The 27,908-nt window shown below is 40.5% G+C and overlaps 2 protein-coding genes across 2 annotated transcripts; one reads left to right on the top strand and one right to left on the bottom strand.

The window, feature by feature from the left end:
• Window positions 1-8,973: 8,973 nt before the first annotated feature.
• Window positions 8,974-12,974, bottom strand: LOC146692337 (inositol polyphosphate-4-phosphatase type I A-like). Its single transcript, XM_085432478.1, has 3 exons — window positions 11,142-12,974; window positions 10,866-11,076; window positions 8,974-9,817 (listed from the first exon to the last, which is right to left on the bottom strand). Exons 1-2 carry the CDS (start codon window positions 11,352-11,354, stop codon window positions 11,023-11,025), a joined length of 267 nt encoding a protein of 88 aa, XP_085288604.1. The 5' UTR covers window positions 11,355-12,974; the 3' UTR covers window positions 8,974-9,817; window positions 10,866-11,022.
• A 4,907-nt stretch (window positions 12,975-17,881) lies between these two features.
• Window positions 17,882-27,389, top strand: LOC146692336 (inositol polyphosphate-4-phosphatase type I A-like). The gene is made up of 6 exons (XM_085432475.1): window positions 17,882-18,490; window positions 18,556-18,766; window positions 19,815-24,675; window positions 25,395-25,494; window positions 26,591-26,635; window positions 27,194-27,389. Exons 1-2 carry the CDS (start codon window positions 18,278-18,280, stop codon window positions 18,607-18,609), a joined length of 267 nt encoding a protein of 88 aa, XP_085288601.1. The 5' UTR covers window positions 17,882-18,277; the 3' UTR covers window positions 18,610-18,766; window positions 19,815-24,675; window positions 25,395-25,494; window positions 26,591-26,635; window positions 27,194-27,389.
• The last annotated feature ends 519 nt before the right edge of the window (window positions 27,390-27,908 follow it).

Below are 27,908 nucleotides of genomic sequence, written 5' to 3'. Positions count from 1 at the left end.
TTATTCTCAGTACTAAGCTATGTAAAGGAAGTCAAGGTTGTTTCCTCCTACAATCACTTTGGTCATGCTGTTCTTACAAGTGTGGAGGTGCCAGATGGTTTAGACTTGTTTAGATTGGTGCTCTGTCTCCCTTTATCCAAACTAAAACTTTGATGAGGTTTTTTATCTTCACTAAACACTTTTTTGCTTTGTGTTTATTATTGTGCTACTGCAAGTATTTCATATATTAGTCAGTTGATTGTTACTGTAGGGCAGCTCTAGGACAATCCCAGATGTGATGTAGCTTGCTTTTATCCAGCAGATACGACATCTCATGAGGAGGTTCGAACCCTGTACCCTGACCCTCCTGCTGACGCACAAAGTCTGGACATCCAGCAGCAGGCCCTTCTACGTGAACAACAGCACAACAGTTTCTATTTCTTTTAATATTGGAAGTCAGTTATTCATTAATGAATACAAATGGTGACTGAAGTTATTTAGACAGGACATTAAACAATAAACTTCCAATAAATTATGAACAATGTGTGACTGAATGTGTTCAGTGAAAGACTTTGAAAATATCGCAGCATAAAACCAGTGTAAAAGTACTCAGACTACTTTTGGGGGTATTTATTTGATGATGCAACCAGAAAATGTGCAGGTTGTGAGTTTAACATTTTCAACACTGGAGAAGAAGTACATGTACACAGACTAGCTAATGACAAACATTTTTTTTTAAATTAACCTTTATTTAAACAGGTTGTTCATTTTTCTGAGCTTATCTGGTGTCCAGTTTCGGTGGCAGTAGCATAAGCAGAGAAGACCCAGACCTTACTCTCCCGAGCCAGCTCCTCCATTATTTGGGGGACACTGAGGCATTCTCTGCTGAGTGCTGTGATCTCCCCAACATGTCCTGGGTGTGTCCTGTCTGTCCTGGTGGGACATGCCTGGAACATCTCACCCAGGAGGCGTTCAAGAGGCACCCTTGTCAGATGCCTAAACCTCCTCAACTGGCTCGTTTAGATGTAGAGGAGTAGCAGTTAACTCGGAATGAGACAGACAGCACCTACTGCTGGGGTGGGCCTACAGGAGGGAGAGCTCATGTCGTCTCTTCAGGACACATCACTGGACCCCAAGAAGCTCTCCCCGGAGCTCCCTTTGGCTGCTGGGGTCGGCATACGTTCAACTTTAAAATCACTCTTGGTTCTTGGCTAGCTTTGTGTTAGCATCCTTTGTGTACTGATGCTTGCAAGAAGCTAAAGTTGCTTTGGCAGAATTTTCTTTCTCATATATGCACACATAAGGAGAGAGATGTTTTATAAGCTTTAGTCATCACCGTGCACTTTTCCTGATTCACACAAAATACAGCAATCTGGCACCTTCCCACAGGGTCTTGCACGAGTATTAAACATGTTCATTTGTGCTTTGGACTGTCACCAGATTTCTTCTAGAAGTTTCTTGCCAGTCAGCAACTATCTTGGCAACACCACTTGAGTTTGTGTGTTGCATGCTAACATCCTTATCATATGTGTAATAATACTAAAGCTTCATCTTATGCACACACAAAAAAACAAATATGGCTCCTTCGTGCAGGGTTTTCTGGTATGTTCATTTATGCTTCCCAATTAAAAAAAAAAAAAGAAAAAAAAAAAAAAGAAAAAGCAAAGTTCTTGCTTCTCAGCCACTGCGGCCACATCCTCACCGTTTTTTAGGCAGTTATATAAACATACTGTGAGTGAGTCATAAGCTTAAATACAATAGTTGAAGGAACAAAAACTTAATGTTTAAAAATACCAGTCAAATCTGATTAAAGTAAATAAATAATAAGTATACAATGTAGTTTTAAGACTTCTCAATGTTTCGTAACATTAATGTTCTATGAACTCGTGAGTCCAGAAATCTGAATGTCATGAAAAGTATTTATTATTCGTGTATTATTATTTTACAATACAAGGTTGTTTTTTTCCTGATACTTCATGCAAACCACATTTCTCCAGGCCTGTCCTAATCAGCTTACTCAGTATCACTAGATCCAATGCTGCTCCTCCAGCAGAGCACACAAAAGTAGGAGAGACCAGAGATGCCATGGCTTAGTTAGGAGACTGTTTGCTTCAAGGCCACTAGAGGGTGCTGCCATAAAACTACAATAAATGAATTGACCTTTTGACCTGCTCACACTCTTTTATGCAAAACCCTGCTGATGACACACACACACACACACACACACAGATTCTAGGTCTGACCAACCGTGGGCAAAAAGATGACAGTCAATAAAATTCTAAAATTTTATTTATAAACACAATGAATAGTAGTTAAAAGTCCAGTGTCCCATTTAGGTACAAAGTAAAAACACACAGTCCAAGGCCAGAGCCAGCTATGCCACAAAGCCAGTTGCACTCCACACGTTGTTCACTTCAACAGGGGTAGCAATTGTCCTCTGAGACCCACCACCCTGTAAGTAGAAAGCCTGCACAGAGCGACAAAATAAGACAATTCACTATATAATTCACAGCCCATCCATCCCAAACATATCAGATCATTAGAGGTTTTGTCACATTACATACCTGCACTGAGAGACAAAATAACACAGCAGTGTTTGTAATGTGGGCTATAAGTAGACTAGCATATCAGTGCAATCAATTACACCTGCCTCCAATTAGTCCAGCCCTTTTACAGTCATTGACTGGGTGAGAAAACACGAGCAAATCAACCCAAGAGACAAGCAGGAAGACTCTCTGAAGGCTCCTGTGGCTGCACAGGCAGTCTTACAATTACGAGGTTGGAGAGTTGTTGTTTCAAAATGTTCACACTGATTTCACATGCTCATTAACTCACAACCAGCTGACCATATATATTTCTGCTGCTGAGCTGCTTTTTGATGGAGATTTTCTGAATTTATTTTGCTACCATAAGAGCAGACTCCATGCTGAAAGCATGTGCACTGTCACTTGCAATGAGTGGCACTAATGACGCTAAATTTAATTACAGGTCATGGACAGCCTTCATAAATGCTCATATTACTCACCCACACTGAATTCCAGCACAGGTTCATCTGGGTCCTGACTATTTCCTGCAAAGTAACACAAACGTCATCAGAACATTAAGTCAGAGAAACAACATTTGGAGCTTTTGTACATGATAAATTATACTGCAGTAGTAAAACAAAGTCAAGCAGCAGTACATTTATTAAAATCACCTTCAGCTGTAATATTTAAACTGATTTAGTGTCAATTTAGATTATGTTGAGATTAAAATGAAACTAGTACCCTTGTAATGTCTTTTTAAATTAGAGGTAAATATTTGTATATTTTTTACATAATATAATTATATTTACTGGATTTTCTCTCTATTGTAGTTTAGTATTATAGTTATTACTTGTTTTTTATTGACTTGTCTTGTTTTTACAATGATTTGCTCTGAATGCAGCCTTTAAAGAAAAGACTATCTGTTCAGTAACTATCCATCAGACTGGGTCCATGTTACCAGCCAAATGGGTAATAATTAAAGTAAGTTTTGAATTACGTATATTTGGGTGTTTAGGTGACACTTTTGCAAAAAAAAAAATAATAATTAGGTTTAAAAGAACTAAACATGTATGTATTTAAAAACAATAAGTGTGTTAGAATTACTACAGCAACAGCTTGTAGCTCACTGTACTATTTTTGAGCACAACTTTGGTGCTTTTGCCTCATTTTTAAATCAGTGATCCCAGTAGCACAGTCTAAGCAGAGACCTCAGTGCTTGGCAAACAATCAATAGAATCAATATAATTATTAAAAAGAAACAAAATAAATGCCAACCATATAAAAAAAAAACATAAACTTAAGGAAAAAACTAAACTTGATTTTGTGTCTTTAGGCTATTGTTAACAGCAAGCATGAGGTTAGTGCATATGTATTATTATTGGAAAGATTACTGCAAAGAAAAAAAGGTTGAACCAGGAGGGGGCGATATTGCTCTTCTTACCATGAGTTACATGCAGGCTATTACTTACCATGTCACTCACATTTATTTCACAAAACAGCTGAACCCACTTAATTCGATTTAATTGTATTTATGCAGAGCTGAATCACAACAACAGTCTCCTCGAGGTGGTATAGATTGTAAGGTAGAAAGTCTACAATTAAAAAGAAAAAACCTCAATACAGTGGGAAGGAACAACTCACTTTTAACAGGAAGCACCCTCTGGCAGAACCACGGTCAGGGAGGGGCAGCCCGCTGCGACCCTTTGGGGATGAGGAGACGAAAAAGGGGACAAAAGACACACTGTGGACGAGAGCCAGAGATGAACAAGAACTAATTATTGAATGCAGAGAGGTGTATAAACACATGGTGGGAATCCCCCAGCAGGGTAGTCCCAGGGTAACTAAGGGAGGATTCATGGTCACCTGATTCAGCCCTAGCTATATGCGTTGGCAAAAAGGTAACTTTGAAACGTAATCTTAAAAGTAGAGATAGTGTCCGTCTCCTGCATTCAAACTGGGAGCTGGTTCCACAGAAGGATGATCCCCTTCTACTTCTAAATATCCTAAAAACCACAAGGAAGCCCACAGTCTGAGAGCAAACTATCAAACTACGAGGTCTTTAAAATAAGATGATTATTCAAGACCTCATGTGTGATGGGAAGGATTCTGAATTTGATGCTGGACCCACAAATCATAAAAGAGAAACACTAACTCACACACACCAGAAAGTGCCAAGAATTATAATTATATGTAATTTAGTTTTGCGTTCCTTTATAATGCTTTCAACTATACAAATAAGACACTTCATGGGGGCGCCTGAGCCTTGTAGACACAACAAATACTGAACAAACCTCATGCGCCCTGTTGTTGACAAAACGATAAAAATGAATGTGTACTTCTGTCTTATTTAGGTCATTTTTGTAGTTTTTGTAGACAGACTACTGTAATTTCTCAATAAAATGTCGCTTATTATCGCTCACTCTCAAGAACAAAAACGTGAGTAATTTCCCAGTAGCTCACCATATTTGGGATCTTCTAACATCCACACTTCATGTTTAAACGGTGGTGCGGAGGCGGTGTACCGTCGCAGGCCGGATGTAGCATTCAGCGCGGTGTGCCTTTTTTTCAGTTGCTAAGCAACAGATTTGTCCCGCCCCTTTCGTTATGACGGGGCGGGCCAGTCCTTTGACTGGTGACGTTACAAAGAAACGTCAGGTGACGTTACAAAGAAACCTTAAACCGACCTTATATATAGACCTGGCTGTTCAGTTGAAACGCATTCACACAGCGGGACAGCAGCGCTTTAAACGTTCAAACACGGAGTTTAACACAAAACAACATTTTAGACATAAAAAACAAAAAAGTGAAATGGCAAGCTCGAACTGTAACACAATGACAAATGATGAAACAGTTCAGACCAATGGGGATAATTCTACAGTACATGCTTTGGTATCCCTCTTGAATAACTTGTTCAGTAGTTTTTCGATCAAGCAGTGGGGAGAGCTTATCTCAGGCTATCCGGATTGCTTCACCGCTAAGCGGCTTGTAGGTTTTGTAGAGGACGTAATGGACCTGTGTGAACAGTCAGTAGCAGTATCACCACTGAGGTCTTCCCAGAACTCCCCTGTACATGAAAACTGTTCTGTCCACACCACTACTGGCAAAACGGTTTTGTCACGTGTGAAATTTTTGGACGATTCTGCTGAGCAGGAGTTTGATACAGCACAGAATATAGATGCTAACAGCCAAGAAACAGCTAACACAGAAGAAAGCTGTCAAAATGCTGACCAACACAGTGCTGCAAAAGCAGAAAACAATCCAATTCCAGATCCCCAGCAGCAGAAATCCTGTGTTGAACATGAAGCCAGCATCCCACCGTTAACAAACGTAAGTCAAACGGAGTCATATAAAAAGATACAGCATCACAGATCTTCTGTAGACTGTGAGCCACCTGAAAAAACCTTAGACTTTGAAAGATGGTTAGAGACATTAATTCAGGCTGTGCTTTCAAAGCTTGGTAAACTTTTAAAGTGCCCTCATTCTCACCAAAAACGTTTGTTGGATCTACTCTTGGACAAATTCAAGGGGATGGATTTGCATTTAGACCGAAAAGTGCAGAATTATTTTGACTGCATTGCTAATGCGATTTTCACTGATATTTGTGACAAATTACATGAATTGTCACTAATATCATTGGAAATGGGGAGGAGTGGGGAGGAGGATTCAATGAATTTAATGGAACAACCAATATTTAATATCATAACTACTTCAGTATTCCAAGAACACCTGTTGGCAGTAACAGTTACTGATAGACTGGAATCATATGAAAAGAAAGAAAGATGCAGACTTTCAGTGGAAATCTTTGTGGAAGGACTGATTTCCCAGGTTTCAAAAAAATCAGGCACAGTCTTCAGCATTGAAAGTGCTGAAGCTATCTCCAACCGGCTTACCATGAAAATCTGGACTGAAATCAGGGCCAGATACGACAAAATCCCACCAGAGAAGTTCAAGAAACTCAGCGAGAGGGTTTACAAATCCCTCTGTAAAAGATGGAAGCATGCAGCGGTTATGGTGACAATCTTGCAATTAAACTTCCAAGATCTTGATGAAGATATTGTTAAAACTTTCAAAAGAAAGATATTCCCAGAACCAAGTTGCATATCTAAGTGCTTCTCATCGGTGCGTGCATTTTTTGGGAGGTGTAAGGGAAGAAACAAAGTTTCCACTTTATAGTGACGTCGTGATATCAACAGCAAAATATTTTCTAAAACTCACTGGACACTTTAAATGAGCTAGTTTTACATTTAGATCAGATCAAGTCATTTTTGAAATCCCCAGGAATGGTCGCGGCAGATGGCCACCCCGCCCTGAGCCTGGTTCTGTCGAAGGTTTCTTCCTCTTAAAAGGGAGTTTTTCCTTCCCACTGTCGCCTCGTGCTTGCTCAGAGGGGTTTGTTCTTTTGGGGTTTTCTTTTTAATACTGTAAGTTGTTACCTTACAGTGTGAAGCACCTTGAAAACACCATTGTTTCCTTTGGTGCTATACAGATTGAAGTGACTTGCACTGATAACATAACTAAGCTGGAACTTTAATTTAACATCAATAAAATTATAAAAATATTACATCTTGATTTCTGCTTGTTTTCATTGTCTGTGACTTAATGAATACAAATGTGTAATTTAACAGATTCTTTCTTTATGTTAGTCTGACCGGTGATTCCACGTTGGCCTTAGGTGTTGGCGCGGATACGCTGCAGCCCCTGAGCCATTAATGGCCCAGCACACTACAGTAAAAACAAAACAACAGCCATCTGTCCAACTAGGAAAGGAAAATAATAAACTGCCTCCTTGGAGGCAACCTGACTCAAAACAGTTGCAGTCCAACTCAGACCGACTGCAATCACTCTCAGGCAGATTGATGAAGATCTGCAAATAACTGTTGTCTAATTTATAAACGCAGACAGATTGCCAACACGTCTGTTCACAATAGAGGACTGTACTTACATGGTTGCAAACTGGTTGTTATCTTGCTTATATGAAAACATTGCTTTGGAGCAATGAAACTCAAACACATTCATTTTTAAAATGCTTCAAAATGAAATTTTGAAGCATTTGGCTTTATGCTTTGAAAGTGCCGTTGTGAGTGGGAGTGTGAAATCCTTACTTGATGTGTTCCCTTTGCCTTTACTGTTTTCAGTTTTATCAGTTTTCAGTTTTATTTGTCATATGCAAGTTAGCACAGGGTCAACATTGCAATGAAATGTGTTTGACGAGCAGCAGTCACTCAGCAGCATGGTACAGTAGAAGAAAATATAATAAAATATAATAAAATAAAATAAAAAATAGAAAAATAGTAAAGAGCAAAATATTAGAAAGACGTGGTAAAAGAGAAAAGATGACTAAATATATTTATATATGTATCTATAAATATATGTACACTAGTGATTAAATAAGAAAATCTTGAAAAGAAATATGACGGGAGGTCAGATGGGATATTGCACAGGAATGAGCAGCAGAAAATTACAGTATTACTCAGACTTTTAATAGTCATATTGTCAGTTTTGGCCGACGGTCATGGGTCACTTCCACTAAAATAGCACGAGACTGGAGTAAAATGTACTTTATTAATGAGAACACATGGTGATACAGCAAAGAATCCAACCCTTCTGAAAAGCAAATGGCTTCCTGTTATACTCTACCTGATTCAGGTGAGCATCTGGAATAGACCAAGTCTGGGGGTCAGCAAACCAAAGGGAAACAAAACCCTCCCCATAAGAAAACCACTACAATATAACCAACATCATAGACATATGAAGATTTGTAACAAGTCCTATAAATAACTCCATAACATATAAACTTCAGTCTCTTCTATATACATTAAAACAGCGGTCCCCAACCTTTTTTGCGCCACGGACCGGTTTATGCCCGACAATATTTTCACGGACCGGCCTTTAAGGTGTCACAGATAAATACAACAAAATAAAACTAGTACCGGTACCGGAAAAAAAGAAGATTTATTCATAACACACGTGAAAGACCCAGGAAAACAGAGTTAACGATAAAAACGATAACAAAATAACGATAAAAAACGATAAAAACTCTGAAAACCATACATTTCACACACCTTAACCACAGTTAGGTTTCAGCCCTCGCTGACTCAGAACAAAGTAAGACAATCAGAGTTCGATTGGTTTTTACTTGTGCAGGGGAAGCCTGGTCGGATTCTCAGAGTTGCAAGCTCTACACCCAAACTCAGACAACTCCAGCCTCCACTCGCAGCCTTTTATTGAATGAAAACAGTTACACAACCGCCCATTGTAAACCCCATATGTTGTGTGGTAAAAGCTAAGGCACTGTGTGTGTGTGTGTGTGTGTGTGTGTATGTGTGTCTGTATACGTGACTTCCTGCTTACAAACGTTTTAACCGCATCTCTAGTCATAAAAGGGTCATCTCCCCTCAACCTCGTATATGGCTTAACCTCTCTAACAGTCCACCATTTACATGGTGAGCCCATAAAGGGCAGGAAGTGAACACTCCTTACCAAATAAGGAAACCAGAATCTTACATAGATTGTGCCTGCAGTTGAAAACTATAGCTAGTAACATCCCCAACATCCTACATGTGGGGGAGGAACAGAAAATATCTGAACATACAGTTCAAGACAAGGTCCAAGCACAATAATGACAACTTTTAACAAAATCACTCCAACACACACTCCCCTAGCCTGGCACATTGGTTTTCTCCAGGAGCTCATAAGCAGGTGATTGAGCTGCTTTTACTCTTTACAAAGTGAGTACTGTTAACACTTCTCTTTTTACATATACAACTAATTTAGGTTACAGACAAATGATTAAATGTGAACAGCTCTAACACGGGTTCTTTTCCTGACACAGGTAGGATGGCCAGTCCCCCTGTCTCTTCACCTTTAACGAGTCACTTAATTAACAACCCAAAAAGCCTAATAAAGAATCACAATCAACCAGTGTGTGTTTTTCTTCATTACGGTTTTTAAATACAAATCAGTCAGTCAATTAATAAAAATACAAGTAAGGGTAATGGAACCCCTGGTCTCCATTACACACATAAATACCATAAAGACACTAAGTCGTAGAGCTCTGAACTCCTTGCTTCTATGATATTTACACTTCTTCTTGGCCTTCTCCTTCACTCTGAGTCACTCCAGGATAAACGCATCAGCTCAGACATACAATAATTAAAATATGTGTAGGTGACCGTTTGGCAGAAGACGATGTCGAGGCGGTACTGCAGTGACACGTCCGTGGCTATCGTCGGGGCGGTGTCCTGCATCAGAAGGAAGTCAATAGACTTCTTGGCTTTGTTGCTCATCATGGCGCTGTAGTCTGTGGGCGTGGCCTGCAAAAAGTGTAAATAAACCATCAGAGACCAAACACAAATATGCCTTCCAACCACTAGTTTAGACAACATCTTGCAAAGAGTGTGTATTTCAGAGTGCAGTTGTTTTTAAATTTGACAGAAACAGAAATAAAGACGGAAGAGAAGGACAACAGGGAAAGCAGAAGCACCGACACACTGAAATCTTTTAGGGTCAAGCTCCAGAACTAGCCACAAATCCTGCTGGAAAGAACCTAAAAATACTTAAAAATACTTGCAGAGATCGAATGGAGCCGTTAACTCAAAAGCCTGGTGTCAGGCATGTTCTTTAATAAATAAGAAACGAGCTGATATGTTACAGACCCCAGTCTTTACGTAAAGAAAAAGCTGACATTTAGAGCGGTCTCGCAGCAGATTTTAAAACAGTGACACTGATTTGTGGGGTTTTTGGGCACAAATTTGAACCTTTTTTGTTTTATCCATGTCCTTGAACACAGCTCGTGACTTGGGCGCTTTCATATGTACCGATTCATTTAGGTTTGTGCACTGAGGCCAGATTTAGGTATTAAAAACGAGTCAGTCATAACACTTCTTACATTAGTTAAAAAGCTGAGCTTACACTAAACCAACATTTAAATTTCCCCTTGTGGGACTAATAAAGGTATATCATATCATATCATATCATATCATTACTAAAGTATTGCTGCAACATTGTAAAGACAAAGATGACACACAGACCAGACATAAAACACTGAACACTTTTTAAAGACGAGTCATTTAAGAGTATTTTCTCATAGAATAAAGTCGGCTGATATGGTGAAGGAAAAATCTGCTCACGAATCCTCCAACTTCTTAAAAGTAAGGAGTGACCTGAGCTGGAAATCAACATGAGAGGGATGACTCAAGAAGAAGAAGAAGCAACAAGAAAAGAAAAACAGAGTTCAGAGTGTAGTTAAGATATCAAGCTGTATCCACAATGTGTGCCAAGAAACTAAGCTTGTCTGTTGTCATGCTAAAGAAATAAAAAATCTGGAATCAGAAAACAGCCAATAACTGCTGATCAACTCACCCACTCCTCTTCGTGCCAGTCCACGTGCAGTGACGACTGGCTGTTGTGACCGCTGTACTTTGCTCTCAGCGTATCCTGGTCATTGCGGAGCACTACTTGTTCAGACTCAGCGGAAGGAGAAGCTTTGGTTGCGATGTACTCGTACTGTGTTCAGGGCCTAAATAGCTGAAGCTAGCAGCTTGCAGCCGCACACTGCCACCAGCTGACGGGTCTGAAAGGAAGAGGGTATGAATGAAATATGAAGCGTCCCCACGTAACGTCAAACACTTTTAGTACCTTGTCAACCAGACTGGCGAGCGTCCACTCCAGTCCGCTGGCCGATTGGTCTTTGGCAGCTTGAGACAGCCTCTCTGCGTAATAGCTGACCTGAGTCTTCAGCGTGTTGACGTAGGCGATGATCTCTTTGGCTCGGACAGTGTCCTGGGGTATGTGGATGATGACTGAGCTGGAGAGGGCACTACTGCAGGGAACAAAGACACACCGACACATCTGTATCCGAGCTGGGACTGAGGACACTCACCAGCCACTTTATTAGGTACATGTGTTCAAAAGCTTGTGGCAGCAATTTAGTGCATTTAGTCAAATAAAGACAATAGAGTGGCCTGCAGGTGTATATTTTTGTAATGTTTCTGTCTTATGCCTGAAATATGCTTCAGCAGGAAATATACGCTGTAACTGGAAACAACAGCATGATGGACCGGTTTAGTGTTAAGAGGTGTTACATCTGAAGTTAGAACGTAAATTTCCTGCAGAAATCTAAATCAAGCTTCAGAGGTACTGTTCCAAAAATATAGGGAGGGACGTTACCCACCAGATGTAAAAACAAACACTGTCTGCATGCACATGCCTGCTCTCAATGAGCCTAATCGTGGCTGCAAGTCACCGGGCCGTTTAACCTGCAGTTAATTGCAAAGGTAAGAAGTACATGGAAATACTGTTAAATGCTGTTGCTGAGGACGTGAATTTAAATTGTTACTCAATGCTGATACTTTATGTAGCTTTCTTACAGTATTTTCCAGATTCCGGTAATAAACAGAGTCAGATTTAGGGAGACTAGTCTTCTTCTTCTGGCATTTAAGGCTGAACGGGGAGTTGTGGTATAAAAACGTATAGTTTTGTAAAGTTGGCACAGTTGCTCAAATTAGCCAAGCATGATCGACCTTTTTAATCCCCAACCTGCTGGCAGAAATGTCCACCTATTAAAAAACACATATCTCTCTTCAGAACTATGACGCCTAAATAAAAAAACCTTAGTTTATATGGTGAAAAATTATTTGAGAGAATCTTGAAGAGCTGCTGCTCCTCCACATCGAAAGGAGCCAGATGAGGTGGTTCGGGCAACTGACAAGGATGCCCCCTGGATACCTCCTGGGCGAGGTTTTCCGGGCAGACCCAGGACACGCTGGAGAGATTATATCTCTCGGCTGGCCTGGGAACGCCTTGGTGTTCCCCCGGATAAGCTGGAGGAGGTGGCTGGGGAGAGAGGTCTGGGCTTCTCTGCTTGGGCTGCTGCCCCCGCGACCCGGCTCCGGATAAAGTGGAAGAAAGTGGATGGATGAATGAATCTTGAAAATGAACAAGTCTTCCAGTACAGAGTAAAATGTGAGAGTGAAAATATTGCGTGTACTTAAAACCCCTGGAGGGTCTTGGGTCGATTTGTGGCTATTTTCAAATTTTGATTACATGCCATTTGCACAGTGTTGAATGGACTATAGCCAAATTCTCCAAAAAAAAAGTTTGATATGATTTTATTTCAAAATTCAAGTCTGACTTCCTTCAATTAGCTTCAGTGGCTAAGCTACAGACAAACTTACACTATTGTGCTTAGTGGTCGATTTGTGCCCCATTGAAACCCATTATAAACGCTATTTTTCACTGCAAATTAAATACGGTCAAAGGGATCGTTGATGTTTAGCGTTCATTTTCATTTTGCAGGACGGGCCTTAGAGTTGTAATTTTTTTATTTGTCCACCGGGTGGCGCCCTTGCTCCACATTTGACCCCGGGCTGGAAAACAGCGGGCTGCTTAGATAGACCTGCGGGAAATGAAGCCTCATTTCCGGCGTGCAGCAGCGGCTTCGCCCGCTGATCGGGTGGGACAATTTTTTGGTCCCTAGGACCGTGAGAGGGTGCTTTTTTTTTTTTTTTTTAGTCAACAGGAAATGACGTATTTGTTGTCACGTGGTATCGGGCGTGTGTGCTGGAAAAACGGGTCCCCGGTGATCGTGCCCCGGTAACAATGGCGTGTCCAGCGGGGTGGCCTGGGGGGGCACAGGCCACCCCCCAAACCAGACTGGCCACCCCAGGTGCCACCCCAAAGGCAAAACAATAAAATTCAATCAAATATCAAATGTCCGATTATGTTTTCACGGTGACGCTCAGATATCCGAGTGTAAGTGAATGCAGCATCGCTTCTGCGCTATGCGCATCACGTTAGCAAAGGTAGGAGAGCCAAGCGCGAAAGATGGCACTGCAGGAAACAATTTTTCGGTGAAAGAAAATGAGGACAGAATAAATGTCCCGGTAAGTAATATCAAGTTTGTTGAGTTTAGTAAACTTCGGTGAAATTAGAATACCAAGGAAAAAAATAACACTTAAAGAATTAATGCAGCTGTGGAATATTTCAGACAGTATGCTACTGAGGGCAGCTAACATAAGAGTTATGCGTTATAAGATATAATCTAAGTCGTAACATTGCTGTATGGAGCTGCAGATTTGGTTGCAGGTTAACATAGCTGGACTGGCCATCGGGCATACCGGGCATATCCCCAGTGACTTATTTTTTATTTTTTTTGTAATGGCATGAACAATGAGAGGTGGTGGATTGGCCAGATGCAGGTGTTCCAGATCAACTGGCGTTTAGATCAACTGGCGTTGGTCGAACAGATGTGTGGCAGTCTTGCGTTTCAGGAGCTGCTACCGACAAACCAGCAAAAAAACGCCAAATGTGTCATCTGTGACACTTGTGAGGTTGTCTCAAACACACTCCGTCAGTCTTGATGCTGTTGAACAACAAAATGTTTAAAAATGTGGCGAGTTCACCTGGTGATATCCTCATGCGCGACGCGATCGCGAAAACAGCAAACAAGTAACACCACGCCGATGTTGTTCACAGGACAGCAAGAGTAAACGATCGGGAGACTTTTGTCGTCGTTATCGTTCCCCTCGCACGGTTTATTTCACCGAATTCAGCGTTTTTGCTTCACAACTAAAGCGAGCAGTTTGCTCTGTGCACCAACATGGAGTCGGGTCAACCAGCGCCACCTCTGGCCAAGTGCCACAGCCTACAGCCAGATCAACCTGTGACACACATCTGCACCACGTTTGAATTCGTGTCATGCACATTTGTACCTTTCAATTGTGTCTGTTTGTGCGTCATGCAAATAAACCTTTGAAATGAATGAAATGATATCATGTATTTATTATCAGCCTACATTTGTACAAAATGCCAAATGACATACACATAAGAATCACCATCCTGATATCAATACTTTAGCCCATACGAAAAATGTCGTGAACACACTAATATTTCACCAGTGTTGTAACATCACATGTCGTTAGCATAGTCTGCCTGTGTCTGCCCTCTGCAAACAAACATGTTAGAGTTGGTTGTGATATACAGTCTGCATAAGTGTGGTCAATCTAATAAACATTTATAAGGAGATGGCAGTTACTGTGAATGTACAGCAGTTACACAGTGATTAGTAATAAACAGTCAGACAATGACTCTGACAATCTCATTCAATCTTGCAGATTGCACCTTCTGTGGAAAGTGGTACCACACGGTGTGTGTGGACTTCCCTTGTGCAGAAGGCGACTACAAATGTTGTGGGTGCTAAATAAACAGAAACAAATGATCCCTGTTGTCTTTGCTTACTGATTGTTGTCAGTGTTGACAATCCACATTGCTGGCATTGCATCTTTCAACATGTTTGTGGGTAGATTTAGATGCACCACGTGTGAGTGCAGCCACTCAGCCTTTACTCAATGTGATCATAGCAGCAGGTGCAGATGTGTGTCACAAGTTAATCTAGTGGTAGGCTATGGTACTTGGCCACAGGTGGCAGCAGTGGACTGACCTGCATTGGGGACTGGTCCAGCTGCTATGTGGTAGTCAGTAGATGGGCTCCACATTGGGGATTATATGCAAGTTTTGGGGACTGTTTATTGCTGATCACTGTGTGACTGCTGTACATTCAGCGTAGCTGCCATCCCCTTACGGATCGTTATGGGATTGACCACACTTATGCAGACTGTATATCACATCCAACTCTGAAATGTGCGTTTGCAGAGGGGAGACACAGGCAGACTATGCTGGCGACATGTGAGTTACAACACTGGTGAAATATTGGTGTGTCATATATTTGTTCACGACATTTTTCTTATGGGCATAAGTGTTGATATCAGGATGGTGATTCTTATGACTATGTGTATGTCATTTGGCATTTTGTACAAATGTAGGCTGATAATAAATATATGATATCATTTCATTCATTTCAAAGGTTTATTTGCATGACGCACAAACAGACACAATTGAAAGGTACAAATGTGCATGACACGAATTCAAACGTGCTGCAGATGTGTGTCACAGGTTGATCTGGCTGTAGGCTGTGGCACTTGGCCAGAGGTGGCGCTGGTTGACCCGACTCCATGTTGGTGCACAGAGCAAACTGCTCGCTTTAGTTGTGGAGCAAAAACGCTGAATTCGGAGAAATAAACCGTGCGAGGGGAACGATAACGACGACAGTCTCCCGATCGTTTACTCTTGCTGTCCTGTGAACAACATCGGCGTGGTATTACTTGTTTGCTGTTTTCGCGATCGCGTCGCGCATGAGGATATCACCAGGTGAACTCGCCACATTTTTAAACATTTTGTTGTTCAACAGCATCAAAACTGACGGAGTGTGTTTGAGACAACCTCACAAGTGTCACAGATGACACATTTGGCGTTTTTTTGCTGGTTTGTCGGTAGTAGCTCCTGAAACGCAAGACTGCCACACATCTGTTCGACCAACGCCAGTTGATCTAAACGCCAGTTGATCTGGAACACCGGTCGATGTGTAGAAATAACTCCGTTGTTTGGTGGTGGCTATGACGGGGCTTCCACAGAGGCAACAGGTGGATGAGGGAAGGGGAGGCAGGAGGAGAGACCCGAAGCAGCCGCCAGTCCGAGTGTCAGGTGAACTGAACTTCAGAAGTTATGACCTGCAGTCTATCTGGGTCAGATATAAACCAAGTTTAGGTGGAGTTTATTTTCATGTTGCTGACTTTTTACTGTCAGTTGCAATAACTCATACTGCGTTCTAGCCAGTTTGACGGAGTTTCTATACAGCTGGGTGGGTGCTATGATGTTACTGATAGTGAACTTTATTTTATTCATAAGGTTAGTAGAGTTGCCAACGGCTCCTTAAAAAAATGGAATGGTCCCTCATTCAGAGAAAATATTACGCGTTTGGTATTGAGCTGAGAAGAGACGCAGTTTGTCCCGGACTTTAGCTAGAATGGAAAAAAGACACAAAGCTGGATTTATTCTGTCTTTACGCTGCACAGCTGCCTCTTCTCTCATTCTCTCCCCCTCCCTCTCCTGTTGCTACTTCAATCATGAAACTGATCAATGATCAGCTGATCGGCTTTTCTCTCTTGTTTATCGCCCACTTTGCGCCAGAAAGAGGAAACCAGCAGATGTTGCGCTAAACAACAGCAGCACGTTTAAGCTTGATCGGCTGTTGTTAGAATGTATTTAATATTAATTTCTAGTATCAGCTGATGTTTGCTGGAGCCACAGCTGTAAAGCTGCTGGTCATGATGTCTGTTTAGATATGTGGTGAGAGGGAAACATGAAGATGAAACCAGGAGATGTCCTTACTGAACCATCAGAGCTGAACAGGTGATGGAGAAACAGGTTTACCTTTTAGGTGACATGAATGAGTTGAAGGGAAGTTATGAACTGTTTCTGAGAGACAAATAACACCAGGATCCTTTTTTATGTAGCAGACAGCTGGTAACTGCAGGGGCGGGTCTAGCAAAGTTTTGCCAGGGGGCCAGGTAGGGCATTAACAGGGAAAGGTGGGCACAAAGAAATACTTTTCTTTCTTATTCTCATTTAAAATACCTAGTTTTTATTAAATAATTATCTAAATCTTACAACCAAAGTTTTTATCTGACGTAAAATGTATAGAAATCATACATATACCAACAAGACTGTACATCACTGTCACAACAGGGTTTGTTTTCAGTCAAAGTCTTTATGGCTTTACTACCTGGTGGGTCGGTCTGTAGTAAAAATGCCCAATTTTTTTGTCCCAGTCCAGCCCTGCAGGTTAATACTGGCAGTGTCACCATGCCAGCTGACTGTATTTTATCATCAGCCAGTGTTGTTCTTTATCAATATTACCAAAGTTTACGATAAGGCAGCATAGAAAGTATTTACTTGCTTTCAGGTTTCATTCAAATGTTAGTCTTTTCAGTTGTTTCCCCACTTTTTTCCTGTTTCAAAATCAAACACCAGTTTGTGAGAAGATTATCTTCTTTTTTTAACAGGCAGATAAAGTTTTGCATTGGCATTGGCTAATTTGTCAATTGTTTGTTACAAATGTTCGTATTTTAATTTTCAAAAATGTTTTTGCCCAAAACATATGTGCACTATATGTCAGTAAAAATACTATGCAAATATTGTTGTCCTTGACTGCTGAGTAAACACTGACAAAGCACTGATTGTATCTCTTGTACTTTATCAACGCAGTATCTAAAAACTTTGCACCGTAGTGGTTAAAATCTCATTCTAATAAGAGTTAAAAGTGCATTTGGTTATTAGGTTTATAGGATTATTGAATTATGGTTAAGGGTTGGTAGAATTTTTTTTTAAAACATTATCTGCCAATTAAATCTGCCACCCTTCTCCAAATCTGTGCCCCTACCTGGCCCCCCCAACAAAAATTTTCTAGACACGCCACTGTACACAGATGGTCTGAATTTGTGAAGCGAGTGGTATCGCGTTTATCGAAGTCGGCTCCTCGTTGTTTTTTCTAAGCCACGATTAGGCTCATTGAGAGCAGGCATGTGCATGCAGACAGTGTTTGTTTTTACATCTGGTGGGTAACGTCCCTCCCTATATTTTTGGAACAGTACCTCTGAAGCTTGATTTAGATTTCTGCAGGAAATTTACGTTCTAACTTCAGATGTAACACCTCTTAACACTAAACCGGTCCATCATGCTGTTGTTTCCAGTTACAGCGTATATTTCCTGCTGAAGCATATTTCAGGCATAAGACAGAAACATTACAAAAATATACACCTGCAGGCCACTCTATTGTCTTTATTTGACTAAATGCACTAAATTGCTGCCACAAGCTTTTGAACACATGTACCTAATAAAGTGGCTGGTGAGTGTCCTCAGTCCCAGCTCGGATACAGATGTGTCGGTGTGTCTTTGTTCCCTGCAGTAGTGCCCTCTCCAGCTCAGTCATCATCCACATACCCCAGGACACTGTCCGAGCCAAAGAGATCATCGCCTACGTCAACACGCTGAAGACTCAGGTCAGCTATTACGCAGAGAGGCTGTCTCAAGCTGCCAAAGACCAATCGGCCAGCGGACTGGAGTGGACGCTCGCCAGTCTGGTTGACAAGGTACTAAAAGTGTTTGACGTTACGTGGGGACGCTTCATATTTCATTCATACCCTCTTCCTTTCAGACCCGTCAGCTGGTGGCAGTGTGCGGCTGCAAGCTGCTAGCTTCAGCTATTTAGGCCCTGAACACAGTACGAGTACATCGCAACCAAAGCTTCTCCTTCCGCTGAGTCTGAACAAGTAGTGCTCCGCAATGACCAGGATACGCTGAGAGCAAAGTACAGCGGTCACAACAGCCAGTCGTCACTGCACGTGGACTGGCACGAAGAGGAGTGGGTGAGTTGATCAGCAGTTATTGGCTGTTTTCTGATTCCAGATTTTTTATTTCTTTAGCATGACAACAGACAAGCTTAGTTTCTTGGCACACATTGTGGATACAGCTTGATATCTTAACTACACTCTGAACTCTGTTTTTCTTTTCTTGTTGCTTCTTCTTCTTCTTGAGTCATCCCTCTCATGTTGATTTCCAGCTCAGGTCACTCCTTACTTTTAAGAAGTTGGAGGATTCGTGAGCAGATTTTTCCTTCACCATATCAGCCGACTTTATTCTATGAGAAAATACTCTTAAATGACTCGTCTTTAAAAAGTGTTCAGTGTTTTATGTCTGGTCTGTGTGTCATCTTTGTCTTTACAATGTTGCAGCAATACTTTAGTAATGATATGATATGATATGATATGATATACCTTTATTAGTCCCACAAGGGGAAATTTAAATGTTGGTTTAGTGTAAGCTCAGCTTTTTAACTAATGTAAGAAGTGTTATGACTGACTCGTTTTTAATACCTAAATCTGGCCTCAGTGCACAAACCTAAATGAATCGGTACATATGAAAGCGCCCAAGTCACGAGCTGTGTTCAAGGACATGGATAAAACAAAAAAGGTTCAAATTTGTGCCCAAAAACCCCACAAATCAGTGTCACTGTTTTAAAATCTGCTGCGAGACCGCTCTAAATGTCAGCTTTTTCTTTACGTAAAGACTGGGGTCTGTAACATATCAGCTCGTTTCTTATTTATTAAAGAACATGCCTGACACCAGGCTTTTGAGTTAACGGCTCCATTCGATCTCTGCAAGTATTTTTAAGTATTTTTAGGTTCTTTCCAGCAGGATTTGTGGCTAGTTCTGGAGCTTGACCCTAAAAGATTTCAGTGTGTCGGTGCTTCTGCTTTCCCTGTTGTCCTTCTCTTCCGTCTTTATTTCTGTTTCTGTCAAATTTAAAAACAACTGCACTCTGAAATACACACTCTTTGCAAGATGTTGTCTAAACTAGTGGTTGGAAGGCATATTTGTGTTTGGTCTCTGATGGTTTATTTACACTTTTTGCAGGCCACGCCCACAGACTACAGCGCCATGATGAGCAACAAAGCCAAGAAGTCTATTGACTTCCTTCTGATGCAGGACACCGCCCCGACGATAGCCACGGACGTGTCACTGCAGTACCGCCTCGACATCGTCTTCTGCCAAACGGTCACCTACACATATTTTAATTATTGTATGTCTGAGCTGATGCGTTTATCCTGGAGTGACTCAGAGTGAAGGAGAAGGCCAAGAAGAAGTGTAAATATCATAGAAGCAAGGAGTTCAGAGCTCTACGACTTAGTGTCTTTATGGTATTTATGTGTGTAATGGAGACCAGGGGTTCCATTACCCTTACTTGTATTTTTATTAATTGACTGACTGATTTGTATTTAAAAACCGTAATGAAGAAAAACACACACTGGTTGATTGTGATTCTTTATTAGGCTTTTTGGGTTGTTAATTAAGTGACTCGTTAAAGGTGAAGAGACAGGGGGACTGGCCATCCTACCTGTGTCAGGAAAAGAACCCGTGTTAGAGCTGTTCACATTTAATCATTTGTCTGTAACCTAAATTAGTTGTATATGTAAAAAGAGAAGTGTTAACAGTACTCACTTTGTAAAGAGTAAAAGCAGCTCAATCACCTGCTTATGAGCTCCTGGAGAAAACCAATGTGCCAGGCTAGGGGAGTGTGTGTTGGAGTGATTTTGTTAAAAGTTGTCATTATTGTGCTTGGACCTTGTCTTGAACTGTATGTTCAGATATTTTCTGTTCCTCCCCCACATGTAGGATGTTGGGGATGTTACTAGCTATAGTTTTCAACTGCAGGCACAATCTATGTAAGATTCTGGTTTCCTTATTTGGTAAGGAGTGTTCACTTCCTGCCCTTTATGGGCTCACCATGTAAATGGTGGACTGTTAGAGAGGTTAAGCCATATACGAGGTTGAGGGGAGATGACCCTTTTATGACTAGAGATGCGGTTAAAACGTTTGTAAGCAGGAAGTCACGTATACAGACACACATACACACACACACACACACACACACACACACAGTGCCTTAGCTTTTACCACACAACATATGGGGTTTACAATGGGCGGTTGTGTAACTGTTTTCATTCAATAAAAGGCTGCGAGTGGAGGCTGGAGTTGGAGTTGTCTGAGTTTGGGTGTAGAGCTTGCAACTCTGAGAATCCGACCAGGCTTCCCCTGCACAAGTAAAAACCAATCGAACTCTGATTGTCTTACTTTGTTCTGAGTCAGCGAGGGCTGAAACCTAACTGTGGTTAAGGTGTGTGAAATGTATGGTTTTCAGAGTTTTTATCGTTTTTTATCGTTATTTTGTTATCGTTTTTATCGTTAACTCTGTTTTCCTGGGTCTTTCACGTGTGTTATGAATAAATCTTCTTTTTTTCCGGTATCGGTACTAGTTTTATTTTGTTGTATTTATCTGTGACACCTTAAAGGCCGGTCCGTGAAAATATTGTCGGGCATAAACCGGTCCGTGGCGCAAAAAAGGTTGGGGACCGCTGTTTTAATGTATATAGAAGAGACTGAAGTTTATATGTTATGGAGTTATTTATAGGACTTGTTACAAATCTTCATATGTCTATGATGTTGGTTATATTGTAGTGGTTTTCTTATGGGGAGGGTTTTGTTTCCCTTTGGTTTGCTGACCCCCAGACTTGGTCTATTCCAGATGCTCACCTGAATCAGGTAGAGTATAACAGGAAGCCATTTGCTTTTCAGAAGGGTTGGATTCTTTGCTGTATCACCATGTGTTCTCATTAATAAAGTACATTTTACTCCAGTCTTGTGCTATTTTAGTGGAAGTGACCCATGACCGTCGGCCAAAACTGACAATATGACTATTAAAAGTCTGAGTAATACTGTAATTTTCTGCTGCTCATTCCTGTGCAATATCCCATCTGACCTCCCGTCATATTTCTTTTCAAGATTTTCTTATTTAATCACTAGTGTACATATATTTATAGATACATATATATATATTTAGTCATCTTTTCTCTTTTACCACGTCTTTCAAATATTTTGCTCTTTACTATTTTTCTATTTTTTATTTTATTTTATTATATTTTATTATATTTTCTTCTACTGTACCATGCTGCTGAGTGACTGCTGCTCGTCAAACACATTTCATTGCAATGTTGACCCTGTGCTAACTTGCATATGACAAATAAAACTGAAAACTGATAAAACTGAAAACAGTAAAGGCAAAGGGAACACATCAAGTAAGGATTTCACACTCCCACTCACAACGGCACTTTCAAAGCATAAAGCCAAATGCTTCAAAATTTCATTTTGAAGCATTTTAAAAATGAATGTGTTTGAGTTTCATTGCTCCAAAGCAATGTTTTCATATAAGCAAGATAACAACCAGTTTGCAACCATGTAAGTACAGTCCTCTATTGTGAACAGACGTGTTGGCAATCTGTCTGCGTTTATAAATTAGACAACAGTTATTTGCAGATCTTCATCAATCTGCCTGAGAGTGATTGCAGTCGGTCTGAGTTGGACTGCAACTGTTTTGAGTCAGGTTGCCTCCAAGGAGGCAGTTTATTATTTTCCTTTCCTAGTTGGACAGATGGCTGTTGTTTTGTTTTTACTGTAGTGTGCTGGGCCATTAATGGCTCAGGGGCTGCAGCGTATCCGCGCCAACACCTAAGGCCAACGTGGAATCACCGGTCAGACTAACATAAAGAAAGAATCTGTTAAATTACACATTTGTATTCATTAAGTCACAGACAATGAAAACAAGCAGAAATCAAGATGTAATATTTTTATAATTTTATTGATGTTAAATTAAAGTTCCAGCTTAGTTATGTTATCAGTGCAAGTCACTTCAATCTGTATAGCACCAAAGGAAACAATGGTGTTTTCAAGGTGCTTCACACTGTAAGGTAACAACTTACAGTATTAAAAAGAAAACCCCAAAAGAACAAACCCCTCTGAGCAAGCACGAGGCGACAGTGGGAAGGAAAAACTCCCTTTTAAGAGGAAGAAACCTTCGACAGAACCAGGCTCAGGGCGGGGTGGCCATCTGCCGCGACCATTCCTGGGGATTTCAAAAATGACTTGATCTGATCTAAATGTAAAACTAGCTCATTTAAAGTGTCCAGTGAGTTTTAGAAAATATTTTGCTGTTGATATCACGACGTCACTATAAAGTGGAAACTTTGTTTCTTCCCTTACACCTCCCAAAAAATGCACGCACCGATGAGAAGCACTTAGATATGCAACTTGGTTCTGGGAATATCTTTCTTTTGAAAGTTTTAACAATATCTTCATCAAGATCTTGGAAGTTTAATTGCAAGATTGTCACCATAACCGCTGCATGCTTCCATCTTTTACAGAGGGATTTGTAAACCCTCTCGCTGAGTTTCTTGAACTTCTCTGGTGGGATTTTGTCGTATCTGGCCCTGATTTCAGTCCAGATTTTCATGGTAAGCCGGTTGGAGATAGCTTCAGCACTTTCAATGCTGAAGACTGTGCCTGATTTTTTTGAAACCTGGGAAATCAGTCCTTCCACAAAGATTTCCACTGAAAGTCTGCATCTTTCTTTCTTTTCATATGATTCCAGTCTATCAGTAACTGTTACTGCCAACAGGTGTTCTTGGAATACTGAAGTAGTTATGATATTAAATATTGGTTGTTCCATTAAATTCATTGAATCCTCCTCCCCACTCCTCCCCATTTCCAATGATATTAGTGACAATTCATGTAATTTGTCACAAATATCAGTGAAAATCGCATTAGCAATGCAGTCAAAATAATTCTGCACTTTTCGGTCTAAATGCAAATCCATCCCCTTGAATTTGTCCAAGAGTAGATCCAACAAACGTTTTTGGTGAGAATGAGGGCACTTTAAAAGTTTACCAAGCTTTGAAAGCACAGCCTGAATTAATGTCTCTAACCATCTTTCAAAGTCTAAGGTTTTTTCAGGTGGCTCACAGTCTACAGAAGATCTGTGATGCTGTATCTTTTTATATGACTCCGTTTGACTTACGTTTGTTAACGGTGGGATGCTGGCTTCATGTTCAACACAGGATTTCTGCTGCTGGGGATCTGGAATTGGATTGTTTTCTGCTTTTGCAGCACTGTGTTGGTCAGCATTTTGACAGCTTTCTTCTGTGTTAGCTGTTTCTTGGCTGTTAGCATCTATATTCTGTGCTGTATCAAACTCCTGCTCAGCAGAATCGTCCAAAAATTTCACACGTGACAAAACCGTTTTGCCAGTAGTGGTGTGGACAGAACAGTTTTCATGTACAGGGGAGTTCTGGGAAGACCTCAGTGGTGATACTGCTACTGACTGTTCACACAGGTCCATTACGTCCTCTACAAAACCTACAAGCCGCTTAGCGGTGAAGCAATCCGGATAGCCTGAGATAAGCTCTCCCCACTGCTTGATCGAAAAACTACTGAACAAGTTATTCAAGAGGGATACCAAAGCATGTACTGTAGAATTATCCCCATTGGTCTGAACTGTTTCATCATTTGTCATTGTGTTACAGTTCGAGCTTGCCATTTCACTTTTTTGTTTTTTATGTCTAAAATGTTGTTTTGTGTTAAACTCCGTGTTTGAACGTTTAAAGCGCTGCTGTCCCGCTGTGTGAATGCGTTTCAACTGAACAGCCAGGTCTATATATAAGGTCGGTTTAAGGTTTCTTTGTAACGTCACCTGACGTTTCTTTGTAACGTCACCAGTCAAAGGACTGGCCCGCCCCGTCATAACGAAAGGGGCGGGACAAATCTGTTGCTTAGCAACTGAAAAAAAGGCACACCGCGCTGAATGCTACATCCGGCCTGCGACGGTACACCGCCTCCGCACCACCGTTTAAACATGAAGTGTGGATGTTAGAAGATCCCAAATATGGTGAGCTACTGGGAAATTACTCACGTTTTTGTTCTTGAGAGTGAGCGATAATAAGCGACATTTTATTGAGAAATTACAGTAGTCTGTCTACAAAAACTACAAAAATGACCTAAATAAGACAGAAGTACACATTCATTTTTATCGTTTTGTCAACAACAGGGCGCATGAGGTTTGTTCAGTATTTGTTGTGTCTACAAGGCTCAGGCGCCCCCATGAAGTGTCTTATTTGTATAGTTGAAAGCATTATAAAGGAACGCAAAACTAAATTACATATAATTATAATTCTTGGCACTTTCTGGTGTGTGTGAGTTAGTGTTTCTCTTTTATGATTTGTGGGTCCAGCATCAAATTCAGAATCCTTCCCATCACACATGAGGTCTTGAATAATCATCTTATTTTAAAGACCTCGTAGTTTGATAGTTTGCTCTCAGACTGTGGGCTTCCTTGTGGTTTTTAGGATATTTAGAAGTAGAAGGGGATCATCCTTCTGTGGAACCAGCTCCCAGTTTGAATGCAGGAGACGGACACTATCTCTACTTTTAAGATTACGTTTCAAAGTTACCTTTTTGCCAACGCATATAGCTAGGGCTGAATCAGGTGACCATGAATCCTCCCTTAGTTACCCTGGGACTACCCTGCTGGGGGATTCCCACCATGTGTTTATACACCTCTCTGCATTCAATAATTAGTTCTTGTTCATCTCTGGCTCTCGTCCACAGTGTGTCTTTTGTCCCCTTTTTCGTCTCCTCATCCCCAAAGGGTCGCAGCGGGCTGCCCCTCCCTGACCGTGGTTCTGCCAGAGGGTGCTTCCTGTTAAAAGTGAGTTGTTCCTTCCCACTGTATTGAGGTTTTTTCTTTTTAATTGTAGACTTTCTACCTTACAATCTATACCACCTCGAGGAGACTGTTGTTGTGATTCAGCTCTGCATAAATACAATTAAATCGAATTAAGTGGGTTCAGCTGTTTTGTGAAATAAATGTGAGTGACATGGTAAGTAATAGCCTGCATGTAACTCATGGTAAGAAGAGCAATATCGCCCCCTCCTGGTTCAACCTTTTTTTCTTTGCAGTAATCTTTCCAATAATAATACATATGCACTAACCTCATGCTTGCTGTTAACAATAGCCTAAAGACACAAAATCAAGTTTAGTTTTTTCCTTAAGTTTATGTTTTTTTTTTATATGGTTGGCATTTATTTTGTTTCTTTTTAATAATTATATTGATTCTATTGATTGTTTGCCAAGCACTGAGGTCTCTGCTTAGACTGTGCTACTGGGATCACTGATTTAAAAATGAGGCAAAAGCACCAAAGTTGTGCTCAAAAATAGTACAGTGAGCTACAAGCTGTTGCTGTAGTAATTCTAACACACTTATTGTTTTTAAATACATACATGTTTAGTTCTTTTAAACCTAATTATTATTTTTTTTTTTGCAAAAGTGTCACCTAAACACCCAAATATACGTAATTCAAAACTTACTTTAATTATTACCCATTTGGCTGGTAACATGGACCCAGTCTGATGGATAGTTACTGAACAGATAGTCTTTTCTTTAAAGGCTGCATTCAGAGCAAATCATTGTAAAAACAAGACAAGTCAATAAAAAACAAGTAATAACTATAATACTAAACTACAATAGAGAGAAAATCCAGTAAATATAATTATATTATGTAAAAAATATACAAATATTTACCTCTAATTTAAAAAGACATTACAAGGGTACTAGTTTCATTTTAATCTCAACATAATCTAAATTGACACTAAATCAGTTTAAATATTACAGCTGAAGGTGATTTTAATAAATGTACTGCTGCTTGACTTTGTTTTACTACTGCAGTATAATTTATCATGTACAAAAGCTCCAAATGTTGTTTCTCTGACTTAATGTTCTGATGACGTTTGTGTTACTTTGCAGGAAATAGTCAGGACCCAGATGAACCTGTGCTGGAATTCAGTGTGGGTGAGTAATATGAGCATTTATGAAGGCTGTCCATGACCTGTAATTAAATTTAGCGTCATTAGTGCCACTCATTGCAAGTGACAGTGCACATGCTTTCAGCATGGAGTCTGCTCTTATGGTAGCAAAATAAATTCAGAAAATCTCCATCAAAAAGCAGCTCAGCAGCAGAAATATATATGGTCAGCTGGTTGTGAGTTAATGAGCATGTGAAATCAGTGTGAACATTTTGAAACAACAACTCTCCAACCTCGTAATTGTAAGACTGCCTGTGCAGCCACAGGAGCCTTCAGAGAGTCTTCCTGCTTGTCTCTTGGGTTGATTTGCTCGTGTTTTCTCACCCAGTCAATGACTGTAAAAGGGCTGGACTAATTGGAGGCAGGTGTAATTGATTGCACTGATATGCTAGTCTACTTATAGCCCACATTACAAACACTGCTGTGTTATTTTGTCTCTCAGTGCAGGTATGTAATGTGACAAAACCTCTAATGATCTGATATGTTTGGGATGGATGGGCTGTGAATTATATAGTGAATTGTCTTATTTTGTCGCTCTGTGCAGGCTTTCTACTTACAGGGTGGTGGGTCTCAGAGGACAATTGCTACCCCTGTTGAAGTGAACAACGTGTGGAGTGCAACTGGCTTTGTGGCATAGCTGGCTCTGGCCTTGGACTGTGTGTTTTTACTTTGTACCTAAATGGGACACTGGACTTTTAACTACTATTCATTGTGTTTATAAATAAAATTTTAGAATTTTATTGACTGTCATCTTTTTGCCCACGGTTGGTCAGACCTAGAATCTGTGTGTGTGTGTGTGTGTGTGTGTCATCAGCAGGGTTTTGCATAAAAGAGTGTGAGCAGGTCAAAAGGTCAATTCATTTATTGTAGTTTTATGGCAGCACCCTCTAGTGGCCTTGAAGCAAACAGTCTCCTAACTAAGCCATGGCATCTCTGGTCTCTCCTACTTTTGTGTGCTCTGCTGGAGGAGCAGCATTGGATCTAGTGATACTGAGTAAGCTGATTAGGACAGGCCTGGAGAAATGTGGTTTGCATGAAGTATCAGGAAAAAAACAACCTTGTATTGTAAAATAATAATACACGAATAATACTTTTCATGACATTCAGATTTCTGGACTCACGAGTTCATAGAACATTAATGTTACGAAACATTGAGAAGTCTTAAAACTACATTGTATACTTATTATTTATTTACTTTAATCAGATTTGACTGGTATTTTTAAACATTAAGTTTTTGTTCCTTCAACTATTGTATTTAA

Source organism: Copadichromis virginalis, linkage group LG15 (assembly GCF_057382275.1).
Source record: "Copadichromis virginalis isolate Kocher_CV1m ecotype Utaka linkage group LG15, C_Virginalis_male_GT1.1, whole genome shotgun sequence".
NCBI classification, from domain to species: domain Eukaryota; kingdom Metazoa; phylum Chordata; class Actinopteri; order Cichliformes; family Cichlidae; genus Copadichromis; species Copadichromis virginalis.
Note: the sequence above shows the minus strand (reverse complement) of the source record. Positions and strands in the feature narration are given on the sequence as shown.